At 42.7% G+C, this 27107-nt stretch overlaps 1 protein-coding gene across 1 annotated transcript in view; it reads right to left on the reverse strand.

Annotated features, from left to right (window-relative positions):
• Positions 1–27107, reverse strand: part of LOC133966792 (E3 ubiquitin-protein ligase SH3RF3-like) — a 90919-nt gene that overhangs the window by 3412 nt on the left and 60400 nt on the right. Inside the window, exons 3-8 of the mRNA XM_062401811.1 lie at positions 23878–23973; positions 17276–17584; positions 16271–16386; positions 12647–12817; positions 8459–8724; positions 5424–5749 (exon numbers count right to left, since the gene is read on the reverse strand). Of these exons, the coding sequence (XP_062257795.1) occupies positions 5424–5749; positions 8459–8724; positions 12647–12817; positions 16271–16386; positions 17276–17584; positions 23878–23973 (1284 nt within the window). The remainder of the gene's footprint in view (positions 1–5423; positions 5750–8458; positions 8725–12646; positions 12818–16270; positions 16387–17275; positions 17585–23877; positions 23974–27107) is intronic.

Here is a 27107-nt window from a genome sequence, read left to right on the forward strand (position 1 = left end):
TGTGGTCAGCTTCATTCATGACCCTTCAAGCTGAATGCGTGCGCCTCTACTGGAGCGGTCTAAGAATGAAGTGCAGTGATTATAGTCTACGTGTTTCTTAATGGCTCCTACGAAAACCGATTCATGATTTTTCCATTCAAGCCTTGAATATGCAGCACTGTGTGAAATACCAGGAAAACAAAACCACTTCCGCTCCTTTGCCACTTGTTGCTTGTTTTTACCCTCTCGATCACGACATCGTGGATCAATACTGAGCCCAGCCGAGCGAGATTACAATCTCCAGGCGATGCGGGGCGCCTTCATATCAGCTTTGTCTCCACCGCAGCCATTTGTTTCTTAAGCAGCTGCCTGCCGGAACGAGCAGTCGATTTTATTTTAAAACCAATTATCTGTCAAGCACCTTCCGAGTGGTGCAGTTGTCATAAACATCACAAGTTGTTGCAAATATGAAAGAGAAAAAACTAAATAGAAAACTCACACTGTTTTGTTATTATTTGTCAAAGAGAAAAAGAAAGCTTGCCAAAAAAGACTAGAATTTATATTGAAATCAGAATAAAAAGAGACAGGACGGCGGCACGATGCTTTAAACAAGCACGAGAGAGAGAATGGAGGAGAGAAGGCGGAACATAAAGAGACGTATTAACCTGCTGACCATGTAGGCCTCCAACAAAGCTCATTACTTAATGATAGTCACACAAGATAAACTCTCTGCGTCTCATAAACACATTGAACCAACATCACTAGCAGCATGGAAATGTTTCACTGCACATTAAACGTGTGTAATGTTTCCTCGTCTCCCCATGAACTCAATGATGGAGCAGCTATCACTTCAGAGAGCGTCACTGAGGACAAAGACCAATATAACAGAAAGGCATCCATTTATCTTAGTGTCAAGAACCAAACAGCAGCAACATGTAGGTTCAACAGCAGAGAAAAGGACTGTTCAACTTTAAGAGCCCCACAGTCCTGGGGCTGATAATTACTCCTCAGGTTAATATCAAGTTCAACTGCGGCAGCTGCACCACCACATAACAGAGCTGCAACTGCATCTAGACTGAACACAGCCATAATACACAGCCAGCAAGAAAGCTCCAATACTATCCTCACATCACAGGAGCTATAGAGGAAGGAAATCTGTCCCTTCCCAAAGAAATGCTGTGTTAATCCCAAGAATAAAGAATAACATGAATGTAAATGTCCAGATATTGGTGGTTTCAATCGTACAAACCATCAATAGACGTAAAAAAGTGCTGAGCTGATTTGCAGTAAACTTTGCGGAGGTCATGGGACCTGGGCCGGAGAAGTTCCTGTAAAAGTCTTTGTAATTTAGGTTAAAGTAGCATGTCCAGGGATTTCTTTTTTTTAATTTCCTTATCATTTCAAGATTGAAATTATAAATTATAAAAGCTAAACAGACATAATGTATGTATAGAGCTGTTTGGCCTTGGTGGAGGTCTGCGCTCCAGATTACTTTCCCCGGGTTCTGGAGTTTGAGTGGGAGCGCGTGTGTCTCTGCATAAACTCGCCAGCTTCCACCATCTCAACTTGTCAAGACTCTTAGAGGAAGCATCTCTGCAATCTTGAATTATTCTGAGGATAATCATAATAATATTGCACCTTTTTCTATATATTTTACATTTTGGAAACATCTGTGTCCCATCACTTATTTTTCTACTGTGGTAAGTTTGTCTAGCTGTCACACCAGATTTAAATGCTTTTGCAGATGGTTCTGTAAGACAGTCGATTAACATTCAAGCTCCAGATAAAGATTCAAACCAAGACCCTTCTTGCTGTAAGGCAACACACCACTCTTCCACCGTGCCACCCAGGTCTCTAACAGCGATCTGATTATATATGACAGGAAACTCACCTGATCACATGTTGTGATATCTGATTAAAATCAAAGGATTCAAAAAAGGAAACAATATTGGTTCAGAGCCCGATGTGGAAAAATAACAGCACTCTTTGTCTCCCCATAAATGCCACTGCTTTAGAGTTATGCATTTTCCTACGTACCATTATTTCATTATTTCTCACAGCATGCAGAAAAGTGGATACTCTCTGTTTCCCATCATTTAAATGTTTTCCCCCCAAACCATCATTCCCCCTTTTTCATAAAACCACTGACACTCACTGCCTAGAGAAACCAGTCGCCTCCAGTGTGCAGAGTGTGCGTTGGCAAGGTGCTGAATTATAACGCACACAAAAATGATTTCCTCCCTGTCATGCAAATAAAGCTTGTTTGAATTTTAATTTGGGAGAGGGAGGAGATGATGGAGGGCAAAATAAAGATGAGCAGGAGGGGAGAGAGGCAGAGGGATATGGAGGGAGAGCGGAGCGGTGGAGGAGGGACTCAGGGAGGGGGAGCGGCAGAGGGGAGGACAGGGAAGAGAAAGGAGAAGAAAGGAGGAAAGAAAAGACGGCGAGGAGAGAAAGTAAGAGGCGAGGAAGGGGAGAACAGAGGGATGCAGGGAAAAGCGAGGGAGGAGAGATTCTTTCATCTGCAGGCTTAAAGGCTTAATCTGCCGCCTATGAAGGTGTGTGCTCGCCTGTGTGTCAGTTTATATTAGTGGGTCATACTGCTGCTGCTGTTCCAAAACGAGCCATTAGAGAGCAGCAAACACTCGCTCTTTAATCTGATTCTAAAGCCCACAAGTCTAAAATGAATGTAACAATGGAAACTTAACATAATTCACAAATCCTCAGTTCAAAATACAAATACTATCACAAGCTTGTCAGCAGACTCAACAACCTATTGATGAAACAAAGGAGAAAACACCAAAATAAATAAATAGCTAACTATTTTTTTTTCTGCTTGAATCAAAGTGTCATTCGTGCCGTCAGCTTCAAAAAAACATTCCCCATCTATTCCCATATTTGTTGACTTCATCATTTCTTTTTGCAACATGTACTTTTCAAAACCTTTTCAAATTGATAAATAGTCAAAGAATCCACATCCTCAGCCCTAAAAATAAATATTTTTCCTCACAGATTGTGTGTGTGTGTGTGTGTGTGTGTGTGTTTATGAAGATGTCGCTCATTATAAATGTATGAACACACATGCAAATGAAATAAACATTCAGGAAGGATTTAACTGTCAAATGTTAGTGAACTGAACCGGGCTGTGATGTCTCCTGCTCGTACTTAAGGTCAAGTTGATGGGTTTTTTTTTATGCAGTTTTTAGTTTTAACTTCCTGTTTCATTTAGATTTAAACACGACTAACCTCCAGGAGTCACAAGTAAGGACATGTCGGCTTATAAGATTTTGGTGATATCGCAGAGTCAGGGCTGATATGTCTTGGACACCCACCGAGTTAGGTTCTCTTTGATTCCTTTCATTCACCCACACTCAGCGCTCTTTAAATGCTTCTCAGGTAAATTATCTGAAAGAAGGTACGCGTTTTAGAAGAAGAAAAGAGAAGTGGATCAAGGGAGCTAAACTTTTTGCTTCCTGTCTTTGTTCTCACTCAGCAGGAGGCATGACATTGATTCTGGGGAGTGAATTTACTTTTTAATACTATTTAAAAGTCAAATATAAATCATATAAGCAATGCAAAAAGTTTTTAAAAAAGTGTGCTCATGTGATTAGTTGGTGTCTCTAAACTCAAGCCTTGTTTAAACATGGCTTTTCTGTTTTGCACACTCGTCCTACATCCTTTTATTTGGCCATCGTGCTGCCTTTGCAGATTTCTTGGAAACTGTCTCCAAACACATCTGACGTGAGGTGTGTGACTGGGTGACGCCGGCTGAGCTCCAGACAATGTGACACTGTGTGGAACGGAGATTATCCAAACGGTCTGCCAGACAGTTATCATAACCACTTCATCATTCCCTCCGTAACAAAGATGGACTCATCACCGCCCTGACTTCAAACCTCACGTCCCTGCTCTGCAAAGCTGAACGTGACAAAGGCAGGTAGTGTGAACGATGGGTTCGGCTGAACGTTTGTTCACAAAAGATGGCACTGGCTTATTATTTTGTGCCAATACTGTACCCTGCCAAAAAAAATTTCAGTGTTCAGGTTTTCTGCAGATTTTGAATTTTGTCAAAGCATTTCGACCACAGATGTTTGGCGAAACATCTGATTAGACATAAAAAAAAAACTTGAGATAGGAATATATATATTTTTTATATCAGTGTGAAATGAGACTATACGAACGGCCTAGTTTTAACAAATGTTCAGCTGAGTGACACTAGTTGTAATTCAAGAATGCGCGATATATAATCCTGAATCTGGCCTGTTTAGAAATAAGAGTTTCAGAGATGCGAGAGAGATGATGTAAACAAGGCTGCTGCCTGTTGTTCCATAGTCAATGAGCTGTTTGTCATCTGGCCATGTACTTAGATGAGCTGTCCCAGACAGTGGAGCCAGCGGTGAAACAAATGGAGCTGAGACAGATGCAAGCGTTCGGTGCCATCCGTCACTGTCAGAGCAAGCTGACTTAACATCCACAGCTTTAACGCCGCACATTTCACAACGTCCATGGTGACATTAGTGCCAGTGAGGGACACTTGCTGTGGTGGAGGAGGACTACTGGGACATCAGGTGCACACACATGCACAAGGCAGATCTCACATACACTACACCATGTCAAGACCAGATGACGTAACATGACTTTATGATAGGATTCTTTAGATTTTAAAATGTTGATTGGAAAAAAACAAGCATCATCAGACATTAGCTTGGACTTTATGAATTTGTTAATGAGCAGGGGATGAAGATATTTGCGACCATGGACGGAATACTGTGCACTATCGCTTTAAAATGTCCTGTTTTGCTGCATCTGTCAATATGCACAGGAAGGTTTAAGTTTTTAAAACCCATTTTCCACTGGTCCAAAAATCCACCAACACCCACTAACATCTGGCTTTTGTTTGTAATGGGACTGGATACAACAATCTGCAATCTCTTCCCGTCAAATGACTCAGCAGAAGACAAGGGGATTTATCAGCTCTGATCCGCAGTGATGGAAACAAGACACCTGGGTGAACAGGCTAATTTCCTCTTCTTTTATATTTTGGCAGTCTAGACGCTGATGCTACACTTGTTCCACAAAACATTACGATGTTCAAAGAACCCAGGTGTAGGCGCGTACACAGCCATGAACATTTGGGCACAACGGGGGAGGAGTCAGTCGCCATTTTTTGTTGATTTAGCCAAACATGTATACCTATCTAGTCAAGTTGCTGCATTCATTGCTTGGTTACACATTTCAAGAAAATAATAAAAGAGATATGACTTTCAATTATTCTCTTAGAGAAAAAGTTCTCATTGCTCTTGTTTCTTGTAACACAATCAAACTCTAGAAAATAATTCAGCTTAGTTAAGGCCACTCAGTATCTGTTTCCACAGAGGATTTCTAACAGGATTATTGTTTAAGCAAAGCTGATGGTTACTGTAATAATTCATCAAGAATCTCACCTTCTCTGGTTTGGATGCGAGGACGCCGTGGGCGGGGGCGTGGGAGGGGCCCGGGAACGGCGGCTGTAGCGGAATGGCCGACTCGCCGTTGAGGAGCACCGCCGACACGTTGGGAGGCGTGAGACACGAGAGGGGGGACGAGAGCGGGAGGAGGGGCCGAGAGGCTGGGGAGGAGAGGGGCGAGGGCCCTAAGCTGGGTCCCGGAGACACCATGGAGAGGGGACGACCTGACTGGCCGGGGCCCCGCGATGGGGAGGAGCTCTGAGTACGCAGGGGAGACAGGGCCACCGTGGGGCGCTCTGGGCTTCCGGCAGGGGGACTGTGGACTGAAAAGGACACAAACACACATGGATTAGTACAAATGAGAGGGGTTGTCACTGAGTGCATGCATCAGTGTGTGGTAGAGCCAAAGGGAACATATTGATCCCCTTAGGGAATGTCTGAGGAGAGACTTGGTTTTAAAATAATCTCTGTCTCTGAAATAAGGCTTCTGTCTGTCTGTATGAGTCATGATAAACAGCACCAAGGACACATTCACTCTTTGGTTTCTGGAAGATACATCCACACGACCAGAAAACATCCCAGAATGCACTGGGCGGAACGCAGAGAATCAACAAAATTCCAAAGCGTGAACAGAAATAGGATTTAAAAAAGCAGTTAAAGCCCTACCTTCATTTTAATTAGGAAATTAGTCACATTTTTTATTCTGTGCCACATTGACTTTTATGTCATATGGACTTAACAATGAGTAATCCAAGTTTAAATTGAGTTCTTAGCTATGATGTGAACCTGTGTAGCAACAAAAACTGGCTGAGACTGTTAAAGCACCTTTTTCGCCTTCAAATTGTACGAGGACATTTGGTGCTTTTAGAATAAAAATACACAATAATACACACTCATAAACACACACACACATGGTTGCTAACCACCTGCTCTTCTACACTGCAGTACCGTGCAGAAATCCACAGAGAGGCGAACTGGTCATGTGATAAAACCACTAAACGCCAGAACTATGCACATACTTTATTTTGTAATGGAGACCAGATGCATGAGTGTGTGTGTGTGTGTGTGTGTGTATGTGTGTGTTTGTGTGTGTATGAGAGAGAAAAAAGGAGAGAAAAGGGAAAGGGGTGGCGAGAGAGAGAGGGAGGCATGAAGCTCTGTCATTACGCCTCCATAAAACAAAAAACACAGTGATGTCATTCCACCGTGTGTTTGTGAGTCTCTGTTCATTTGTGTATGTATGTGGGAGTACAGATGTGTGTGTGTGTGTAGCTGTATGTTATTCTTGGCAATGTTCTTACACTGTGTACTCTTCATCCTCACCATTATTTTCTCAGGGAGACAGAGCAGACACAGAGAGGACAGAAAAAGGGATGCTGGAGAAATGAATAGACTCTGAGTGGAGAACGAGGCTGATATGATCTAGACCTTTAGCAGAAGCAGGTTTGTTTGTGCGTGTGACTGACCAATAGAAAAACACCGGCAGTGAACATTGCGCAGATACAGCCAATACCACAACCCTCTCATACACACGACTTTGCAGAAAGAAATACATGCAGAATGGATTTACCCCAATACAATTCTGTTTCAGTGTTCACAGAACGAAAACATGGTGGCCTTATGTCATCTCACAGTAAGACTCCAGCAGCCGTCTGCATTCTTTTTGTTGTGGGGTTATCATGTTGTCATCTATTTTCCCAAAGGTCAGTCCCATGCAGGGTAGGGGTCTCCTCCTGAGCTACAGAGGTTAGATACTGGCAATATAATTGCGATGTCCCTGGTTTAATTGCGGACCTTTGTCGCCTTTCATGCGTCATCTCTCTCCCCTCATTTCCCATCATCTCTGTACCCTCTCTGCTCTTTAAAGAGGCTATTAAAGGAGACATATTCTGCTCATATTCAGGATCATAATTTTAAGGTGGGTTATTACTTAAAAACGTTTACATGCTCTAATGTTCAGCAGATGCATCACTTTCCTCATATTGTCCGTTGCTGCAGCTCCTCTTTTCAGCCTCTGTCTGAAATGCCCCTGTCTCTTTAAGGCCCCCACTCCTGATGAAGTCTGCTCTGATTGGCCAGCGAGCACCCTCTGTGTTGATTGGTCCCCTGCTTCCAGAGCATCTTGGCCTTTGATTTAGCTTTACATGGACGTACTTCAGGTGAGCCACGAGGCATCTATTATATCAATGTTGGGTATTATGATGTCATATGCATCATGATAACTAAACATGATGAAACCCAGTCTGCTCTGATTGGCCAGCAGGCCCACTCTATTGTGATTGGTCAACCCTTCCTGTGTAAGTATCAACCACTGCTGGCTTATTGCTTGTTAGGGGGCGTTACTATGAACGTTGGCCTTTTAAAATTGGCCAACTAGGTAATAATGATTGTAATAATAAAAAAAAAATACAAACTAATAATTCATTATGTGTCTTCTCAAATGCCCACGGCTGTAAAAGGAAATATTAAACATGTTTGTAATGTTTGCTTGTCCACATACTTTTGTCCTTGAATGTTCCAGCATTCTCTTCATTCATGTTGGCCTTTATCCAGCTTCTCTTTTAACACATGACTAACAGCACTGATGAAAGTGGAGGTCAAAGACGCTGCTGAGAGCATATGCCTGAATATTTGTACATGGTGTGGAGGCAACTTGAATTAATGACCGATCAATATCCTATTATACTGTAATCAGAGACTACGGGCCTACAACACTGCGAGGTCCCACATGATCTGGACTCTGCTCCTTTAAGGCTGTCGGCTGGTGAGCCATCGCATGGGGTGAAGTTGCAGAGGATTGAAGTTTGGAAAACTACCAGAGTAGGAGACGTCTACATGTCATCAATACGTTCTCTTCACTTACTTTACATCTCTCAGGAGGAGTGTAACGAGATTCACCTCTCCTTTCACAGCAGGCGGTTCGTCTTTCACACCAGTACCTCGATTTCTGAGTTCTCATTTGTGTCTTTCTTGAGTTTCACCATAAGTGTGTGTGTGTGTGTGTATGTGTGCGTGTGTGTGTTTTAGCTCACCCAGCTGCATTGAGGTGCGTGCCTGGTTTGTGTGTTGGCTCGAGCGCAGGCAGTTCTTCAGCTGGGCGGCGGCAGATTGGGGCGAGGAGGCGGGACTGACGGCGTTAATAGAGTTGGCTGAGTTTACCAGTGGGGTGGAGGGACGGGGCAAAGAGGGCCCCGGGGACCCCGGAGACGAAGGGTCAGGGACTTTGCTCCCCACCTGACTACACCCACCGACTGGACTGGACAGACAGCTGCGAGTAGCACCCACTCCGAATGGAGCCCTGCAAAGATGAGAGAGTAGAGAGATATTGACTTGTCAATTTTCAAATGATCTGATCTGATGTTTGGTGGTTTCCATCAGCTCTTACCTCTGTTAACAGAAAGAAAAACTGCATGTTTAATATTAATACACTTTGAATGCCCAGGGGACCAGAGCTTTGATGTGCCGTTGTTTGAAAACTGAAGACTGATAACAAATTATAGAGATTTCTAAGAATCTCTATAAACACGAGGATACCTTAGACATTATCATGAGTTATGATAAGAAGTTCAGTCTTATCTGCATTTAACTCTAAACAACAGCTAACTGTCCGGTCCTTATAGTGAAATGAATCAGCAATAACCAGGATAGTAGCACTAGCTCAAAGCGACAAAGAGCCTATAGGTAGAGTATATCCTCACAAAGCCACTAACAAAGTGTGGACTCTTGTTTAGAAGAAAACGTTTATCGCTGGTAGTTTGTCCATAATGGCAGAGCAGGAGCGACAAACGGTTCCATTATCCTTTGTCATAGGGAATGATGTAAGTGCCATTATCTGACTGGTGGATCATCACAACATAGGGTCCTGCTGTAACTTGCATTGGAGCTGCAGGCTGCAGAGCGCTGAATGGCAGAACAGTGAGGCGAACATCATCGACGCAGTGGTATTCACACTCTTATGGCTGCTCATCGACTTCCCGTCATGCACATACCGTGTTATGGCTTCCTGAGCGTGTGCGTGTGTGTTTTTTTCAACCAACAGAAACAGCAAAGATATTCACAGATTTGTTGAGTTAAGGTTCTTAAGGGACAAAACACATTTATTTAACTGCTTTTTAGATATGTTGAGATTTACACCTGGATTTGTAAACCCATGGATCCTGATCGTGGGTGGTGGTGCAGCGTGATCCTGGTGGCAGCTGGCACTAACTCCTCCAATTCAACTGTCATTGCTTCTCCCTCCATCTCCATCAGGCATTTACTTATGTATACAGACGTTTAACATTGACACACCTTTCCATTATGTTGATAACTGTTTCTTCTAATCAATGTTGTAAATATTGTAATTTTTCTTGATGTGTTCAGCTACACTCAGCATCTTTTTTTCCTGCGTTAATAGGATAGCAGTTTTTCCCTACCCTTGTTGAGGGTTAAGGACAGAGGATGTCACACCTTGTTAAGCCCTATGAGACATATTCTTATTTGTGAATATGTGCTATGCGAATAAAATTTGATAAATACATTTGGAATTTGTAAAGCCCCATATTGATGTATTCAATGCTTTTTGTGAAGCCTTAATACAGTTCAAAAAGAGGAGTTATGATAACTCATAACAGGGTGTAAAAATCCTAAAAAATCTCAAATGATTCTAGTGAAAGGCTCTGTTATGCCCAATTTTGGATTAATACTTAGCCGGAACCTTCTACTTCAACTGTATTTGTGCACATTTTCTAAAAAGCTGCCACTTGGACATTGCAAGTAGTCAAAAGTGCAAGTGACACACTAAGATATGGCCAAACAGTTTGAGGAGAGGTTAAGTGAGTTGGTCAGAATTTTGAATCTGCCCTCTACAGCTTTGCCTCGGCTTCGCTCATTAAGAGGGACATTGTTATGACCTCTTCCTCCTTCGCCTCGTTTGGTGTTTTTTTGGCAGTCGTGAAAGGTTCGAGGAAGGAGAGGAGGAGCAGCTCGAGCAGCAGTGTCGACAGCTGAGCTTGAGGGAGGGGGAAGTCTGTCACAGAGACAGTTCACAGCTACTACTTCTTCATCTCATGTTGGACCGAATAACTGATCAAATTTAAAAAAAGGCCGAAGCAAATGGAGACTTTAGTGCTCTCCTGACCTGGCCCTTTGCTGCGTGTCTTCCCCCATTCTTTCTGTCGCTTACTGTCCTGTCGATAAAGGCGAAATTGCTGGAAAATACATCTCTAGAGAAAAAGTGCCAGCCCTGACAGTGGACTCTTTATCGCCTCTTAAGTTACGAAGTTACGGCTGGTTTACGGCTGGTAGGTTAGCATGGGTTTCCACATGATGCTGTTATTTCTTCACATTTCTTTAATAAGTTGATTAAGTTTAGATACTGCCTCATTTAAGTGCATTTTAAAAAGTACGACATATCCATAAAATCAGCATGTATTGGCTGGCTGTGCTTGTGTGTGTGTGTGTGTGTGTGTGTGTGCATGTTTGGCAGACCCTCATTATCATACTGAGACATTTCTGAGCTGCACTGCAGACAAAAGAGGGGAAGAGGTTGGGGGGTTCGGGCGGGGGAGTGGAGGAAGAAGAAGAGAGTATGCTTGTGTAGAAATAACAAATTACCTCTCATTTGATTACTCGCCCATTCTACCTCTCTCTTTCTGTCTCTCTCTCTCTCTCTCTCTCTCTCTCGCTCGCTTTTCCAGAGATTGCGTAACTGCAGAATGTGAAGCAGCCATTCATATCCAGTGAAGAGAGACACCTGCTGTTTTTGCATCCATTTCATCTCTTTTTGCCACTCTCTTTCTTTTACCTGCTCCTTCCACCTCCTCATCAAGTTGTTTCTTTGTTTTCAACTCATCTATTTCGGTTTTCCTCCACCTCCTTCTATTTCATCACCCCTTTCCTTTGAGCCGTTTACCCTCCCCTACCTCTCATTTCTTCTCTCACCCCCATCCGAGTATCCCGCAGTACCATATCTTTCACATCATCTTCTCATTATCTTTCTCTCCCTCCCTTTTCCCTCTCTTTTCTTTCTCTCCAGCTATTATCCTAAATCTCCCTCGCTTTCACTTTTCTTCTCCTCTTATGTTTTTTTTTTTTTTTTCAAATGCATCACGGAGCAGAATACAGATTAGATACAGCCACTGGAAATGTTTTCATGTTCAGTCATAATGAGGGAGACTAAATTCCCCAAATATGCTTTCAGAACACTCATTCTTCTGTTTGATTTGATTCTAACAGCTGTGCTCTCCCTGGTCAGGATGCCAACAGTAACAATGATGATGATAATCATCTACATTGAATATATAGTGCTGGCCAAACACTAGGAGAGCCAGTCTGTGCTGACTGCTGTTTTGCATATTAGCCAATATTTGATTCAAGCTTGTATTGAAATCAAATTCAATGACTTATATAAATGTATTTACCTTGTTCCACTATGGATTGTGAGGATTACATTTTATACTGAATTCCACTCAGAGGTGGCGCACATACCTCCACCGAGGCCCGACAGTCTGCTTATGAGACCACATTTAAAATCACTAGATCCTTTATTTCATCAAAACCCATGAATTATAAAATTGTCTTGCCATGCTTGAAAAAAAGGGGAACCAAATTCCTGGATCTGAACCAACATTCAGTGCCGAGGTGTAAACGTAATCCTGACATGTGGGACACAACAGACCGACGCGGGAACAATGCATTATCTCCATGAGGAATGCAGTATCTGCAGATTACGACTCAGCTATCAAAAGTCCAAAACATTCGTTTGTCTTTTGGCAGCCGGAGCACACTCTGTACGATTCCCTCCTGTAACAAGTACCTAAATTACGCTGCTCAGGCGGATCTGTATCTTTTGTCGGAGCTTGAAAATGAATATGAAAAATAAAAATTGTAATCATAACTACTGTGTTAGTGTTATTGTGTTTGGATAAAAATTAGGGACCTTGGCATGATTGTATTCTATTGTTCAACTCACATGATCGAACTAAATAAATGGAGGTGAGGTTTGAACAGGACATGTGGCTTTGGGGAATTAACTGTGCTCACACTTCTGCAGCAATTCACTTCTCACATCGGGCAAATGAAGAGCTACTTCAACCTCCATCACCAACTGCACAGCCCTATAGGATATGATTATAATTGCTACTTGCGTTTATCTGGCTGTGAGGAATGACATAATCCCCTGGGAGGCTGTGTCACCTCAATACCCAAGCTCCCCCCCGCCCATGCCTGGGCTCACTGACCTGGACACGGGGGTGACATAGTTTCCTGGGAAGACACCGGAGGCAGCTGTTCTCAGCGAGGTGCCTTTGAACCATCCGTCTTGACACTTCTCCGTCACCCGATACATCTCCCCTTTCCTAAGTTCAAGCTCGTCAGCCTTCTGGGGCTTGTAGGCGTACAGAGCCAGATATCTGGGGAACAAAGCCGACAAAATGAGCAACAGACGAAATGGGAAGGTGAGTCAAATACTGTCGGAAAAACTGAAGCAAATATTGTAAGACAGATAATCAAATTATTTGTTTCATTCCATTCTTCTCTCGTTGGACGTCTTCATTTCAAAACCAGTGGTTTAGTCCTAATGTGTTGTGCTGTTTGAGCAAAGTCTAAACTCACAATTATGAAGTGAACATTAGTAAATTAATCCTTTCATAAAATGAGTAGAAATTACTGTCAGTGTGTAGAAAAGGGAGAAAAGAATTTCATTTTCTCTGGACTAATTAACAAAGATGAGCCCAAAATAAGATTTCACCATGGAAGCCTGAGCAAAGGTTTGTGTCTTTGTTACATTGTAAACAATTGATCAAGTTTCACATTGCAGTTTATTGGGGTGGACTGAATCATATTTTGATTTACAGTACGTCATCCCCCATGTGGGCTGTGTCGGACTGAATGATCTCCCCTTCCCAAACAGTCCGGTGGTGAATGGCTGCCTAATCAACATGTCCTTGTTAACGTGCCTATAGAAACAGGCACACTGATGAATGGAGTATTTAGCATCTTCCCACAGACTGTATTTATGTATCATGCGTATTGTTTATTTCAGCTGCGTTATCACATAGCCGAGTCCCTGGTCCTGTCGCTGGGAGACACTGGTAGTCAGTGGTGCCAGACTCCACCAGAAGACGATCAGACCAAAAGAGTAAACAAGCACTATATGCGCTGCCTCCCGTTGCCATGGTAACAGATGTGGGAACTGTCTCCCATCTCCCCATGGCAACAGACAAGGTTGCCAGGTCAAGATGGAAACGTCCGACCTCATCAGTGGGACAAACCTGCTCCGGACGGACATTCATGTGCATGTGTGTGTGTGTGTGTGTGTGTGTGTGCACGTGTATTAATTGTATGCAATTGTGTGTGCATGCATGTGTGTCGGTACGTGTGCACAACAAAAGTGTGGTTGTACCTGCAGCACTGCTTTAATACAATCAAACTATATTTGATTAAATGTGACTTTGCTGTATTTGACTCAGATCCTGCAGGCGGGACACGAGATTGGTATTGAAGAGCAGATTCACTCATTTTTTCCTCCATACCCCTGAAGACCCTGACTGGCACTTCATTCCCTGTCCCCTTTTAATCCGTAAAGCTAATTCTAACCTCGGAAGAAGGGAGAACCGAACAAATGTCATCATTTTCCACAAATATCCCAAAATATCCTCCCTCACCTCATGCTCTAAAACTCAAACTAGTCCGAGAACAAGCTCTGTCTGTAGATACCTGTGATTTTCTGGCAGTTACCTGCCACATTAATTACTAGGTAAATTATAGAACCCTCCCGCTCTGCGCACCGGCCATCTGGATGTGACTGGAGTTGTTACATTTCCATGAGAATATAATTGTGCCCGTGAGAGTGTGTCAGGTAGATTTGGGCCCTTAATCCGTTTAAGAAATTATCGGCCAGTGTGAAGTCGACAAAATCAATAGCAGAGCCTCTAACTGCAGCCTGTGCAGTTTGTCCTGTGTATGAACACCGAGTCATATTAGCACTGAAATATCTGTGTGGAGCTACGGAATTAGATTTTCTGGCACATTAGTACAGGTACATTTTTGACAAATAAAAAAGAACAACTGCCTGCCTGAGTTCCTGGTGGCCTGCGGGTTTAAGATGCTGACCGTGACATTGGAACATTTGCAGTTCAAGATTTTTGACACTCTCTCTCTGCCCCCTTTCTCCATCAGCTGTCGACTGACCATGAGTAGAGGATAAAAGCAAAATTTCCTAATAGACGACTCAAACATTCCACGTATGCATCTGATGAATCCAAGTGAAACTAATGCAGTTAGCACAGTGCAGAATGTGATTTGTTTGTCTGGTGTTGGTTGCAAGGGAGAAAGTTCATAAGGCTGATATTGATGTGGACGGTGTCTCTGCACCCACATTTTTTACTGAGAGAATTTCACAACATGAATTCGTAGAATTGTACATCCACAGCCGAGTGTGAGTGAACCACACATCCAATGTTATATTGGACATAATTAACAAGATGGACAAAATATATAATGACACACATGTCCACACAATTGGGGTTGGACTTTCCTCTGAGTTTGCCTTTCACACATGAACAACATAGCAGAAGATTCTCCCATCAGACACGTGCGCATCATCACAGAAATCCTCGGTGTGTTCAGGTGAGGGGTGGAGAGAGAACATGATTTTGTAAACAGCACATAGACACCAGCGTTGGTCCATATTTTTCATTTTTAGATTTTTTAGTATTCAAACACACCTTTATCTGTGTGGATGAATTGTCTGTGCACTTTTGTTTGCTTTCCCACCTCGAATTGTCCCCTAAGTGACGAATAACGCATTTTGATTGAATTGAAACAACATAGCTGTAATTATTCACTTCTGCAACTGCCAAAATCTTCCCTGTTATCATTTTTGATATGTGAGCTACTGCCATACTGTTTACAGCTTTTGTTTTAGGTTTTCGGATTGAGGCTCACTTGTTTTCGACTTGTTTCGTACCACAAAAAAAGTGGAAACATTAAAGCAGAATGCTCTGCACTGATTCTAAGCTTAATGTATATCCAGTGCTGCATTGGATAGTAAAGACTTAAAGTCACATCGTTCCTGGTTCATTTTGAATTTCCCAATGCTCATCTCTACAGCTGTTTTCAAGGTTGGGTCATTTTACAGACCTTGCCTTTCACATATGAAGAATGCAGCAGGAGATTGTCCGGAATCTCAACATCGACGTCGGCTCTTATCTTCAAAACCTTATGAAACTCTATTTGTCTGTGTCTTCTACGTGTAGAAATATTTATATTCTTTTATTTTTAAGTTTTACATCCATCGTGTGTTAAAAATGTCATCAACATGCCCACTTACTCGCTGTGAATTCTCCAGACAAAATCCTGCTGTACTCCCACATTCTCACTTGGACATTCTCTGGAGTTTTTACGAGGGGGCTGGCAGTAAAAATGTTTATTGTTGTGTTCTCACATCCAAAGTATCAGGAGAAAATCCAGAGTTCAGTACATGTCTGAAAACAGCTTATGAAAGCAAACAACACACCGCAGAAAAATGCAGAGTACGCACAGTACAGACTGTGGCTGTTGAAAGCCTTGTTATGAAAGACTGATGTAACTGTACTTGTGACTGTATTGTCGTTTCTGAGGATTTCATCCTTGACCAGTGGAGGAGTAAATGTAGTATCAGAGGTAGTGGAACACGGCCAATATCTCTGGGCACACTACAGAAGAAATATTTTTAACACAGCCAGAAGCTGGGTTCAGAAATCATACTTGCTTCTCAGGCGCAAATTCACACATTAATAAAACGGGAACAGGCGGGAGTGAGGAGGAACTAAACACCCAGGAAGCAGGTGTGTGGCTCTGACAGCACCCTGAGGCGTACTCACATGTTGAGGGGCAGCTGCACCTTGGCATGGGCCAGCAGCTCCGAGGTGATGGATGCCACTTTGGGGGGCACCAGGACCCCCGTCGAGGAGGGAGAGGGACCAGGGGGGGAAGCATCCTGACGACAAACACAAACATACATGCAGAGTGTTGTTAGTTTTTTGTAGTGGGGGCCTGTTTCCTTTCCAGCTTGGCAGTATGCATCCTGGGTATTATTCAGAGAAAGCAAAAACACTTATAGCACAGGTGTGAATGCAACCACAGGCAACGCTGTGCAGTTGAAAGCTGTCAGAAAGAGGAATGGATGATTGGGGGAAGGTTTATATTGAGGGAAAGAGTTGCCAAAGGGAAATCCAGTTTGCAGAATGAAAGTGCAATGTTTAGAGACTGAATATGAAATATCAGCTGGACAAAGTTACTCATGTGCTTCCGTAACATACACATTAATTATAATTTAAAAGCATTTCAATGATACGCTCTTCATATTTAGGTTTTTACATATACAATCCATGACCAGCTTAAAGAAAAGAATATGAGGAAAGGAGAAAGTGATCCAGTGAGTCATTATCTGAGTATTTCCCGTATTGCTGAGCCCTGAAAGACGCTAAAGGATGCAAGACAGATGCCAACCAGGCTTTGTTGATGTTGGTAGACATAACTTTATTGCTATGTCTCCTTGGGCTGTGTAAGTGACGATACATTTTTATCGTCAGAACATAGGTAAACCCACTCCAATAAGAGATTTAGTTGGAAATTTAGTCAAACTAACCCAATAAGTTTTGGCAAAATCTCTGTCAACTCATTCACAGAAAATTCTGCATACAAAATGACGGGCGAGCCCAAGTATAGTAATGAGCGAATCTTGGGTTGTGTTGCTTTAATACTTACACTCTGTTTAACTAGACTGAGATATCTTTACCACTGGTACATATTATTAGGGAGAGAGAGTGTGTGTGTGTGTGTGTGTGTGTGTGTGTGTGTGTGTGTGTGTGTGTGTGTGTGTGTACCTGGATGCGTGCAGCAGCTCTGGGGTCAGAGGAGCTGATGAGCACCGGGTGGGAGATCTCCATGCTGTGCCTGTTGTTGAGCTGGGCGGCCCTTTGGCTGACGGACAGGGCCGAAAACGAGTGTCGCTTCTTGGCGTTTTTCTTTCCCTCGCCTCGCCGATGGCCAGAGCCGTTCCCATTTGACGGGGAGGCACTGGGGGAGGGGCCGGGAGAGCAGGGGCCCAACGGGGCGGGTTCGGAGCTCGGGCCTGGAGCGTTCGTTGGCGTCGGTTTGTCGATCTCCATCAACTGCTTGGCCGTTTCGTTTAGCTGGGAGGAGAGGTAGTTCGGGTGTAAGATGTCAGGACTCAGTGGTTCAAACACATCATCATAACAAGTGGGTTTGTGTGGCCTCTCCTCACTTCTTCTTCTTGGCAGCTTTTCAAACTGAGTGTAACCATCATCACTTAGAGCAGATGGTCTAGAGAGAGCAACACACACTCTGACCATTTCTCCATCAAACACACAGATGCAACCATAACTCACAGAAAGGTGAACATCCCTTTCTACTTTTGTTGGTTGTAAGAATCAGATGTAACCTCAGCATGTCGGTGGATTTCAGGAGGAATGAAGGACTACGTCTTGAGGTAACTTCGGCCAACAACGGGTCTCTTAATCAAAACAAATAACAAAAGACATAGTCTGATGTCATGAGGCAGCGTGGAATCATGGGAGTTTTTGTTATCACCATTTCTTGTCCCACAATCCTCTGGGGTCACTTGTGCAGTGCAGTTTACTGGAAGTGCTTTGGCTACCGGAAGGCGCAGCAAACGGCAATTAATAATCGTGATTTGTTACCAGCGATCAATACAAACAATGGAAGAAAAAAAAACAGCTGACTGGCTAACTAGCTGGGAGTTGGTTTTCATTCATGATGCATTAATTGACCCACATGTTATAGCAGAGATGGGCAAAGTCACGGATAAAAATATATTGTCCAATTAAAAGGCAACCAAAGTTAAATCACCTTGAATACAATTGGGGATTTTTGGTTTGAACATCTTAGAAAAAATTTTGAAAACTGTGATTGCACAAGCCTAGTTGTTTTGAGACATTCACATTGTTTTATTAATTGTTAGGTATTATATCTGCGATCATATGGATGGAGCTGCATGATGAGGATTTGTGCAATAAACTACACAACCCTCAGAAGTAATGGTTGACTTTAAGATCTAAACATCTTACTCTTTCTTACATGGCCCAAAAGAAAATAAGCTTTTAGCTTTGTTGTGTTTGTATCCTCCACAGCGTTAAGTGTATGTCAGGGCTGTGATCTTCTGTTTACCTTCAGCATTAGCAAATTAATCCATCTCTACAAGAAGTAAACATTCCCTGCAGCACACAGTGCATAATGAATTGAATGGTCCGGTCACAGCCCTGGATTTTAACAATGGTGGTGAATGTTGTTTTGTTTTTATATTCCAACAGAAACTGCATAGAAAGAAAGATCTGACTTCTGATTGAAGGTCACACCACTCACTCTGACATTTAATGTCTTGACTGGTTTTATGTAGAAGTGTAACAGAGGTGGAGGAAAACACATCTTACTATTGTGTATAACCAGCTCATGCAAAGATGGGCATTCATTTAGATGTGTAAACTATCTAGTCATGTTCCTTAGCAGCCAATGAATGATTTGATTCAATAAATTTGTTTCCTCTGTCAAGGAGTCTGTCTGTCAGTCTGTTAGTCAGAAGAATTACGCAAAAACTACTAAACGCATTACAATGAAACTTAGCGGTAAGATGCTGCATTGATCAGGAAAGAACCAATTACATTTTGGTATGGATCTGATAAAATGGGCTAATCCAGGAATATTGTTTCACTTTGTCTGCAGCGTTTCCTCCAGAATTAAGTCAATCTAATGTGGGTTCGGGGGGAGGGTGGGACCAGCATATATTGGCTCTAACGCAAACAGATTCAGAGCGAAAGTTCTTCAGTCCAAGTTCTTGAGTGAGAGTGAAAACTGCAGGGAATGCCACAAACTGGTACGCCCACAACTGCAGAGGAAAGTCTGACTGCGTGAACCGTAACAGTTTTATGGACAGCGGCGCGAGTAAACACACGGAAAATAGCATATACAGTGCGTCAAAAGAGAAAAACACTCAGAAATCTCTAATGCTATTATGAGAATTGTAAAAAAACAAACCAACACATCATGTAGTGGCAACCACAGTCCAGATAAATAATGGGAAATACGGCTTTGACATGGCTTTAACATTAAAGCGTTTTCAGATCTGTGAAATTCCAATCCAGCCCTTTTAAAAACAGTTTTATATATATATATATATATATATATATATATATCTGTCTTGATTAAACCGAAAAACCATGTCTGAGGCCAAACTATTGCAAAGATAATACTATTTTTGAATAGTTCATTTAACATCCGATGTGATGAATTCCTGAAGCTAAACGCGGTACACCACTCTTGGCACTCGACAGTGACACTTGAGGAAAAAAGCTATTTTGCTTTCATTTCGAGGACGTTTTGTTCAACACCCGCCTCAGTGAAAATGCTGTAGTTAACATTCCCTCTCCGTACTTATCTCTACAGCGTAAAAGCAAACGAGTAGAGCAAATTTCACACCTACAGCGAAGGTGTGTTTAATGTCCCTAGATTAATGTTAACATCCTTGATGGACAATTCTTGGAGTAAACTTCGTAAAACTCTGAAGGTCGTGGTCTAATTCTGGTGTTAAGATATAGTGGGTCATGAATTTAGAGCAGGCCCCCCCACACACACACGGAGAGAGAGAGGCCGGATTGAAACAGGGTAACAAGAACTAATGTGTTGACAGTCAACATCATCTTCAGACCTCATTTACATCAAAATCATGTCTGTTTAACGTAACCTCAAACTCCAGAACAATCCCTAGAGAGGAAGCCAAGCACCATGTATGTGTGTGTGTGTGTGTGTGTGTGTGTGTGTGTGTGTGTGTGTGCATGAGACGGAGAGTGCAGGGCCGAGCCGTCTCAGCTCAGTGTTGGCGATGTAGCATTTCCATATTAATAGATATGCTAATCAAAGCCAAATCATATGCTAATGAGCTTGATGGATTGATGCTGCAGATATAACTCAGTTTACTCTCATGAGGACACGCCAACTTGCACAAACACACACACACACACACACACACACACACACACACACACACACACACACAGTCCAAAAGCACTCCAAAAACTTATATTTTAAGTTACTTTTAAGCATACATTCAAGATTGTGTCTCCATATACACACACATACCTTAGCTGCCAGTCTCACACACACACACGGCACACGTGTCAGTTTCCTCTTGACGACCAACATTATAGTGCCAAGTAATGCTGCAGTAAAGGAGATAAGGGAGGAGAAAGAGAGAGAGAGAGAAAGAGAGAGAGAGAGAGAGAGAGAGAGAGAAAGAGAGAGAGAGAGAGAGAGAGACAGCTTTTCACCCGCTGCTGTTTGGCTGAATTTTTGGCCTGAATGAAATCTCCAAGGTCCTCTATTATGTTGGCTGCTCACTGTACACTGTGTACTCTGCGTCTTTTGGAGGGTGAGCGATCTCTCCAGGTTATATCCAGGCCTGAGCTGATGAGCTTTTGTCTGCACTGTGAAAACGGTAAGCCAGCGAGATACATGCATGACCACGCATGCACGGACACCCACCCACACACACACGCATGCACGGACACACGAACACGCATGCACGCAGACAAAACCAGTGGCAAGTGGCTTCTCTCTCCTGCTGCAGAGACGGTAAAGTGCATAAGCATGAGCTAGGTAGAAAGGAAAGAAGAATAGAGAAAGAGAGAGAGAATAGAGAAAGAGAGAATGAGAGAATCCTATTGACAGATCTTTAAATCCAAATCTTCAAAACTTCCACTTTGAGCTTTGACCACATTATTTCAGTCGCAGTTTTTTCATTACACCCAGAGCAGAGGACAGAGGGAAGTCTCCCACACCGAGAAAGGATTATTAAATTACTGAAGTTCATAATTTAAGAAGCAGCAAACAAAACCTCAGTGGAATTACATTTCATTTGCAGAGTTATGGTCAATTCATTTTCCACAAGTGCAGCTATAACTGCTGCCAAATGAAAGTATCATAATAAAAGTTTAGAAGCCAGCTAAGGTAGAAAGCACAGAGATATGTAATGCAGATCGTTAACAGTAACAGTGAAAACTATAAATGTCCCACTGATGCATGGAGCCATAAAGAACAACAATAACAGTCTTTTTAAACTTTTCTAATTCTGCTGGTGGTTTATTCCATCTCAAGACAAACTCATAAAAGTCAGCTGATCATGTTTCAAAACATTACATTGTACAAAAAGCATCGTCTAACATCGTCTAACGTCCCAAAAAATTAAGGAGAATTCACAGTGAGTGAGTGGGCTCGCTGATGACTGCTTTACTGGTGACGGACACTAAACTGGGAAAATACAAAGATCTCAGGAAGAGAAACAGTTGCTTTAGACATTCTAAGATGCGAGAGCTTTCGGTGATTAGGGCCCACGCCTCTGTCATTGTGCGTGTTTACAAAAACATGGGATTTCCACAGCGGAAATCTGTTCACGTCATGTTCTGCCTCCTGCACGCTCAATTCAGGCTCTGCCCCCCACCCTGAATGAACTTCACAGTTTCCTGTAGTGTCTTCTGATGTGACCCACTTTTCCAGACCTGCAGCTGATTCCCTCTCTGTGGCTGTTTCTAAAACTGTACACAATGATGCTTCATCCTTCAGCTCACTAACTCTTATCGGTCGGAGCTTTTCTATTCTTATAAAGTCTTATAAACCACTCATGGCTCTTAACATTACAAGTCGCACTCACCCGTTCCAGCACACATTTATACACAACGCTTTTTCTATCACACAACATGCAAACACTGTTGGCACAGCCATCAGGGCTAATTTGAGGTTCAATGTCTTGCCCAAGAGCACTTCGGAAAGCAAGAGTGGAGGGGGCCAGTCTGGTGGTTGGACTTTTTGGTGGCGTCCCAGTCATCTGCGAAACACTCCTTTCTCGGCCCAATACCAACACAAGCATTCACAACATATTCTGAGTGCAACAAGAGGTACTTGTCGCACTCCCCCCACACACACACACAAAAACACACACACACACACAGCTCAGCAAGAAATCCAGCTGGGCACCCCCTGCACGCACACAAACACACACACAGACACACACGTGTACCCCTGCAGTGTCAGAGTCATGGAGACGTCTAAATTATTAATGCATCTCTATTTAATAGGAACCCCTGTGTGTCTGTGTGTGTTTGTGCCAACTTTCCTCAGTTTATGGCTTAATCACCATTACCTAAGAGAGTCGTTTGGGCTAGCAGCTAATTTCAGGGGCATGATTGGATAACCAAGACTTCAGCACTATGTAGGGTGCAAATCCCGGAGAGAGGGAGCAGGCAATAGAGGCCGAGATAAAGAGTGAGAAAGAGTTTGCAGGGAGTGATTAGACAATGACCAGAACATTGATTCCACACGTGTATCTGCATGGATGTGGAGATTGGCACATGTTTTGTCCTATAATTGTGTCTTTGTGACTGAGTGCATGTTCACTTAGTAGCAGATGAAAAGCAATAGAGAGCAACATTTAAAACCAGCATGAAGGATGAGTCATCCCATAAGACTCCAGTCTCCAGTCTTGTGCAGTCTCTACATTAATGAGCCACAGTGCACGAGCACACAGAGTGCAGAGTACACTGGATCTGACCTTATCATATAACACGCAAGCACACACACGCACACACACCCCCCACACACACACACACATAGACACACATAGAGATGATTTCCAGTGTGAGTGAACCTCCTGTCTTTGAAGGTTTCATCATTTGTTTTTGACAGGGACAAATTTGTGGTGACAGAGAAGAGAAGCCTTAACAACAGCATGAAAGAAGGATTTACACATCATCCTTCCCTTTTCCACAACTGGGTTTCATACCATCCACAGCGAAATGTGCACGATATGTTTCCCAGCTGCACACGGATTAAAGTGAACTAAATTTCAGCCTTGAAAGGAGTCGCATTTTGAAAGAAGGTAAAATGTTTGGGGAGCTGGATTTTACTTTCATCCTTTTACAGAGAGGAAATCCCGGAAAGAAACCTTTGACTTGCAAACAGCATAGTCAATTCAATTTGCATTTCTGCAGACATTTTACAGTTCACCTGCCTGTTTAAATACGTAAGTGATCAAATATACAGGAAACATCAAATAGAAACAAAGTCAAACTGGAGCAGAATACCATTTAGCTCAAATACGCTGTATAAGAAACATGGCAGCAAGTGCTAACTCGCCTTCTTGTGAATGACAAAGAAACCGAAAAGTTTATATGACATTTCCACACAATCCAGTACATTTTTGCGTCGTCCGTTATTGCTTAAAAAAATCCCTTTTCGACTTAATTTTTCTGAATTTTGTTAAGAAAAGGGCTACACAAATAAAGTTTAGTCAGAGAAAAATATTATTATTATTTTTCTGTAATAAATTGATATGTGAGAGCTATTATTTTTGGTACGTGAGAGTGTGTGTGTGTCTGTGTGTGTGTGTGTGTGTGTTTACCTCCACGTAGAGAATTGGGAAGATGCCGATCTTGTCTCCCAGCATGCCCTCTGCCCAGTTCTCGTCCACTCGCCTGATTACTGTCAGTACCTCGTCCTGAAGAGCGAGGAAATGAGTGAGACTACTACACACAAATATACAGTACACACACACACACACAAATAAACACACAACTGTACTAACAAAAATTGCTATTTACTTCTGAATGAAGGACTAAGGAATAAATTAACAAGAGAAAAGACGTCAAGGGTTAAAATGAGCACTGTGATGTTCTTGCAGCTCATTGGCTACTAATCAAGCGTCGTGCAAACACTTTGAAGGCAGACATGTACGTCTTTAGATTGATGGGAAGCCACTGGTGTCGGATCATTTCACCTGATTTCATTTCAAATGTTTCTCAGCTCAGCTCATGACAGATGTCACTGCTCATCCTCTCCTGTGCACAGACAGACTCACTCAGTGCTGCAATATTCCGGATTTTTAGTAAGCAGCACGACTTCTTTTTGTTTTTGTAGCAGCAGTGGGACCTTTGGACGATTGCAATCTTTAAAAATCAAAGTCAAACCTGCTTAAGTGAATACAAAACTGTGAAGGAAGATGAACTCACTCTGCTCAAAACATTTAATGAAAAGAAGCTGTCTTTTATCCAGTGTGACCTTGGCAGAGGATGGGAGGTACTGAGTGACACCACAGACTTCGATACTGGAACCAAAGTAAACTACCACTATGCTCACTAGATACAATATAACTACTGTGTGAGGTGTCCTCCTTTATAACAACCTAGATATCTTTTTCAAATTCATTAAAAAGGAGAAACTGAAATATCACGTATTCAGATCCTTTACTTCGAACTGTTGAGGTAGTATTGGAAGTGATTCCAGGGTCAAGTCTTCTTGGTTATGTCTTAACAAGCTCTACACCTGGTTTTTGGGGATTGTCAGATTCTTCCCTGCAGATTCTCTCCAGCTCTGTCACAGTTCATCATTTCTCCGGTCTGTCCAATGATGCTAGAGGACTCTACCCTTTAGCTTCCGGTTTGTCTCTGCTTCGAAGCTTAGTTTCAAGCCAACCCCTCAACCTGCTCCGAGGTCGTGAGTGCACCGGACCATCAGGGAAAGTTTAATGCAATGTCTTCTGCACCAACAACTTTCAGGTTCACCACGAGTCTAATTAGTCTTTTTTATCCCTGATGCTGAAAAACAGCCACACAGCAGGAGGCCATCATGACCATGCGTCACCGCTGGGATGGTATTTGTCAGGTGATGAGGCAATTCCTACTCTGGTCCAGACATGATGACATTTCAATCTGGGTTTCATCAAACCGGAGAATCTTGTTTATCACAGTCTGAGTCCTTTAGGTGCTTTTTAATGGCTCTTTCCCCGAAGAGAGGCTTCTGCCTGGCCGTCTGACCAGAACCTAGGAACCTTCTATGCAGAATTCTTTCCCCAAAACTTTGACTTGAGACATGAGCTCTACAGGAAGCTCCTTCAAGTTCTTAGTGGCTCAGCTATAAGACCTGTGTATCTGTCCAATCAATTGAATTGACCAGAGTCATATAATCCAATCAACGTGTTAGTAAAAGGTAAATAGACTTAATTCATTTTTCTTAAAGACCATTAAAAACACCTACACTATGAGTTTAATTAATTTACAAACACATAAGCACAACTCTTCATTAAACTACACATGCTGGAAAATCACGGGCAAACTGGGTTTCAGTATTTTGCCCACGAAGAGTCTGAAATGTGGAGTGGAGGGACTTGTGATCAGATGAACCCCTGTACAGCCCATCATTGTAAAATAAACATATGTCCAACATGATGATCAAGAGGCACCTGCGTTCATATTTAAAGTGCAAAGAGTCTGAATTATGAACGTTCATCATTAACCATTTAACCAGTAACCAACAATAAGAATTTTGACCAATCAATACCAGCTATTAATCTGTATTTAAATCCTTGGACATCTGGGTGGGTATTCTCTGCTGTGGGTCTCATTTCTCAGACTGCACACACACTGGCCCCACAGCATGTGGATACATTGCTGTTCATAAATTATATTATTATGATATAACATTTTGGTTCCCTTTTTAACAAATTGTCATCTTCTGAAATCGCATTTTTCATGAGAGAATAATTGATTTAACAATTTTGACTTTAGATTCGCAAGATAACAAAATGTGAAAAAATGAATAGGACTATACTTCACAATAGATGCACCTCATATGGGGAGATATGTTCCTTTATCGAAAATAAAAAATTAACACAGCCACAGACTCTTCTCGAGTGCATTTTTCCCTCTGCTGCTCCTCACATGAATATGAGGGTCTTGGCAAGGCCATTAGGGCTGGTGGTTATAATGGCAAAATGTCTGTGTATTAGTCATACTAAGCTATTACCTCTCACACTGAGAAAACAATATCACGCATAGCGGTTCTGCATGACAACACGCGCACAACACACCACAGGGTTCGTGCCTCTCGAGTGAGAGGGTGGCTTGGCGTAATTACTCCAATCAGTAACCTGTTGATGAGTTGAGCAATAAAACACCACGCGAGCGACGGACACTGGATCATGTGCTCGTCTCGATCCATGGGGCAGCGTGTCCGTGGCGAGGAAGCTGGGACTCTGCTTTGCAATGCGGCGATCTGACTGAGAACATCTAGTAAGGACAATCACAGCGCACTGTAATTTAATAATCTCCCTCTCTCCCTCTCGACTGACACTCGTGCGGAGAGTGGATGTGTCAGCGCGGAGACAGAGTGGATGTGTTGAGTGTTCAGTTCTAGCACAAATGAGCCTGTGTAACAGCAGGAACAAAATGATAAGGTTTGAGGAACAGAACGGCGCAGGGAATACAAATTACTGTTTACAACAGACCCGACCGGGGGAAACACACTGAGAGGCTCCTCTCATCTTTGTCTCTTCATCTCCATCCTTTTCAAAGTGTTATTTAATAACACCAGTGACAAACGGGATTTATTTTGAAACGGCAGACACTCATGTCCTCCAGCTCTCATAGAGGAGGAGGTCTTCATGGGTCCAAAATATTGGTCTCAGGGCCAAGTCAGATAGAATGTGACAGCGGTTCAGCTGGAACGTATTCATTTCAATGGCTTATGCCACGTAGGGATAGTTTTTTGAACGGCAACAATGTTGAACGAATACAGGCACATCCAATGAAAATCAAGCCTGGGCACAGCTTGCACATGGAAGAGAAGCTGACATTG

This window comes from Platichthys flesus, chromosome 13 (assembly GCF_949316205.1).
Source record: "Platichthys flesus chromosome 13, fPlaFle2.1, whole genome shotgun sequence".
Taxonomy (NCBI): Eukaryota; Metazoa; Chordata; class Actinopteri; order Pleuronectiformes; family Pleuronectidae; genus Platichthys; species Platichthys flesus.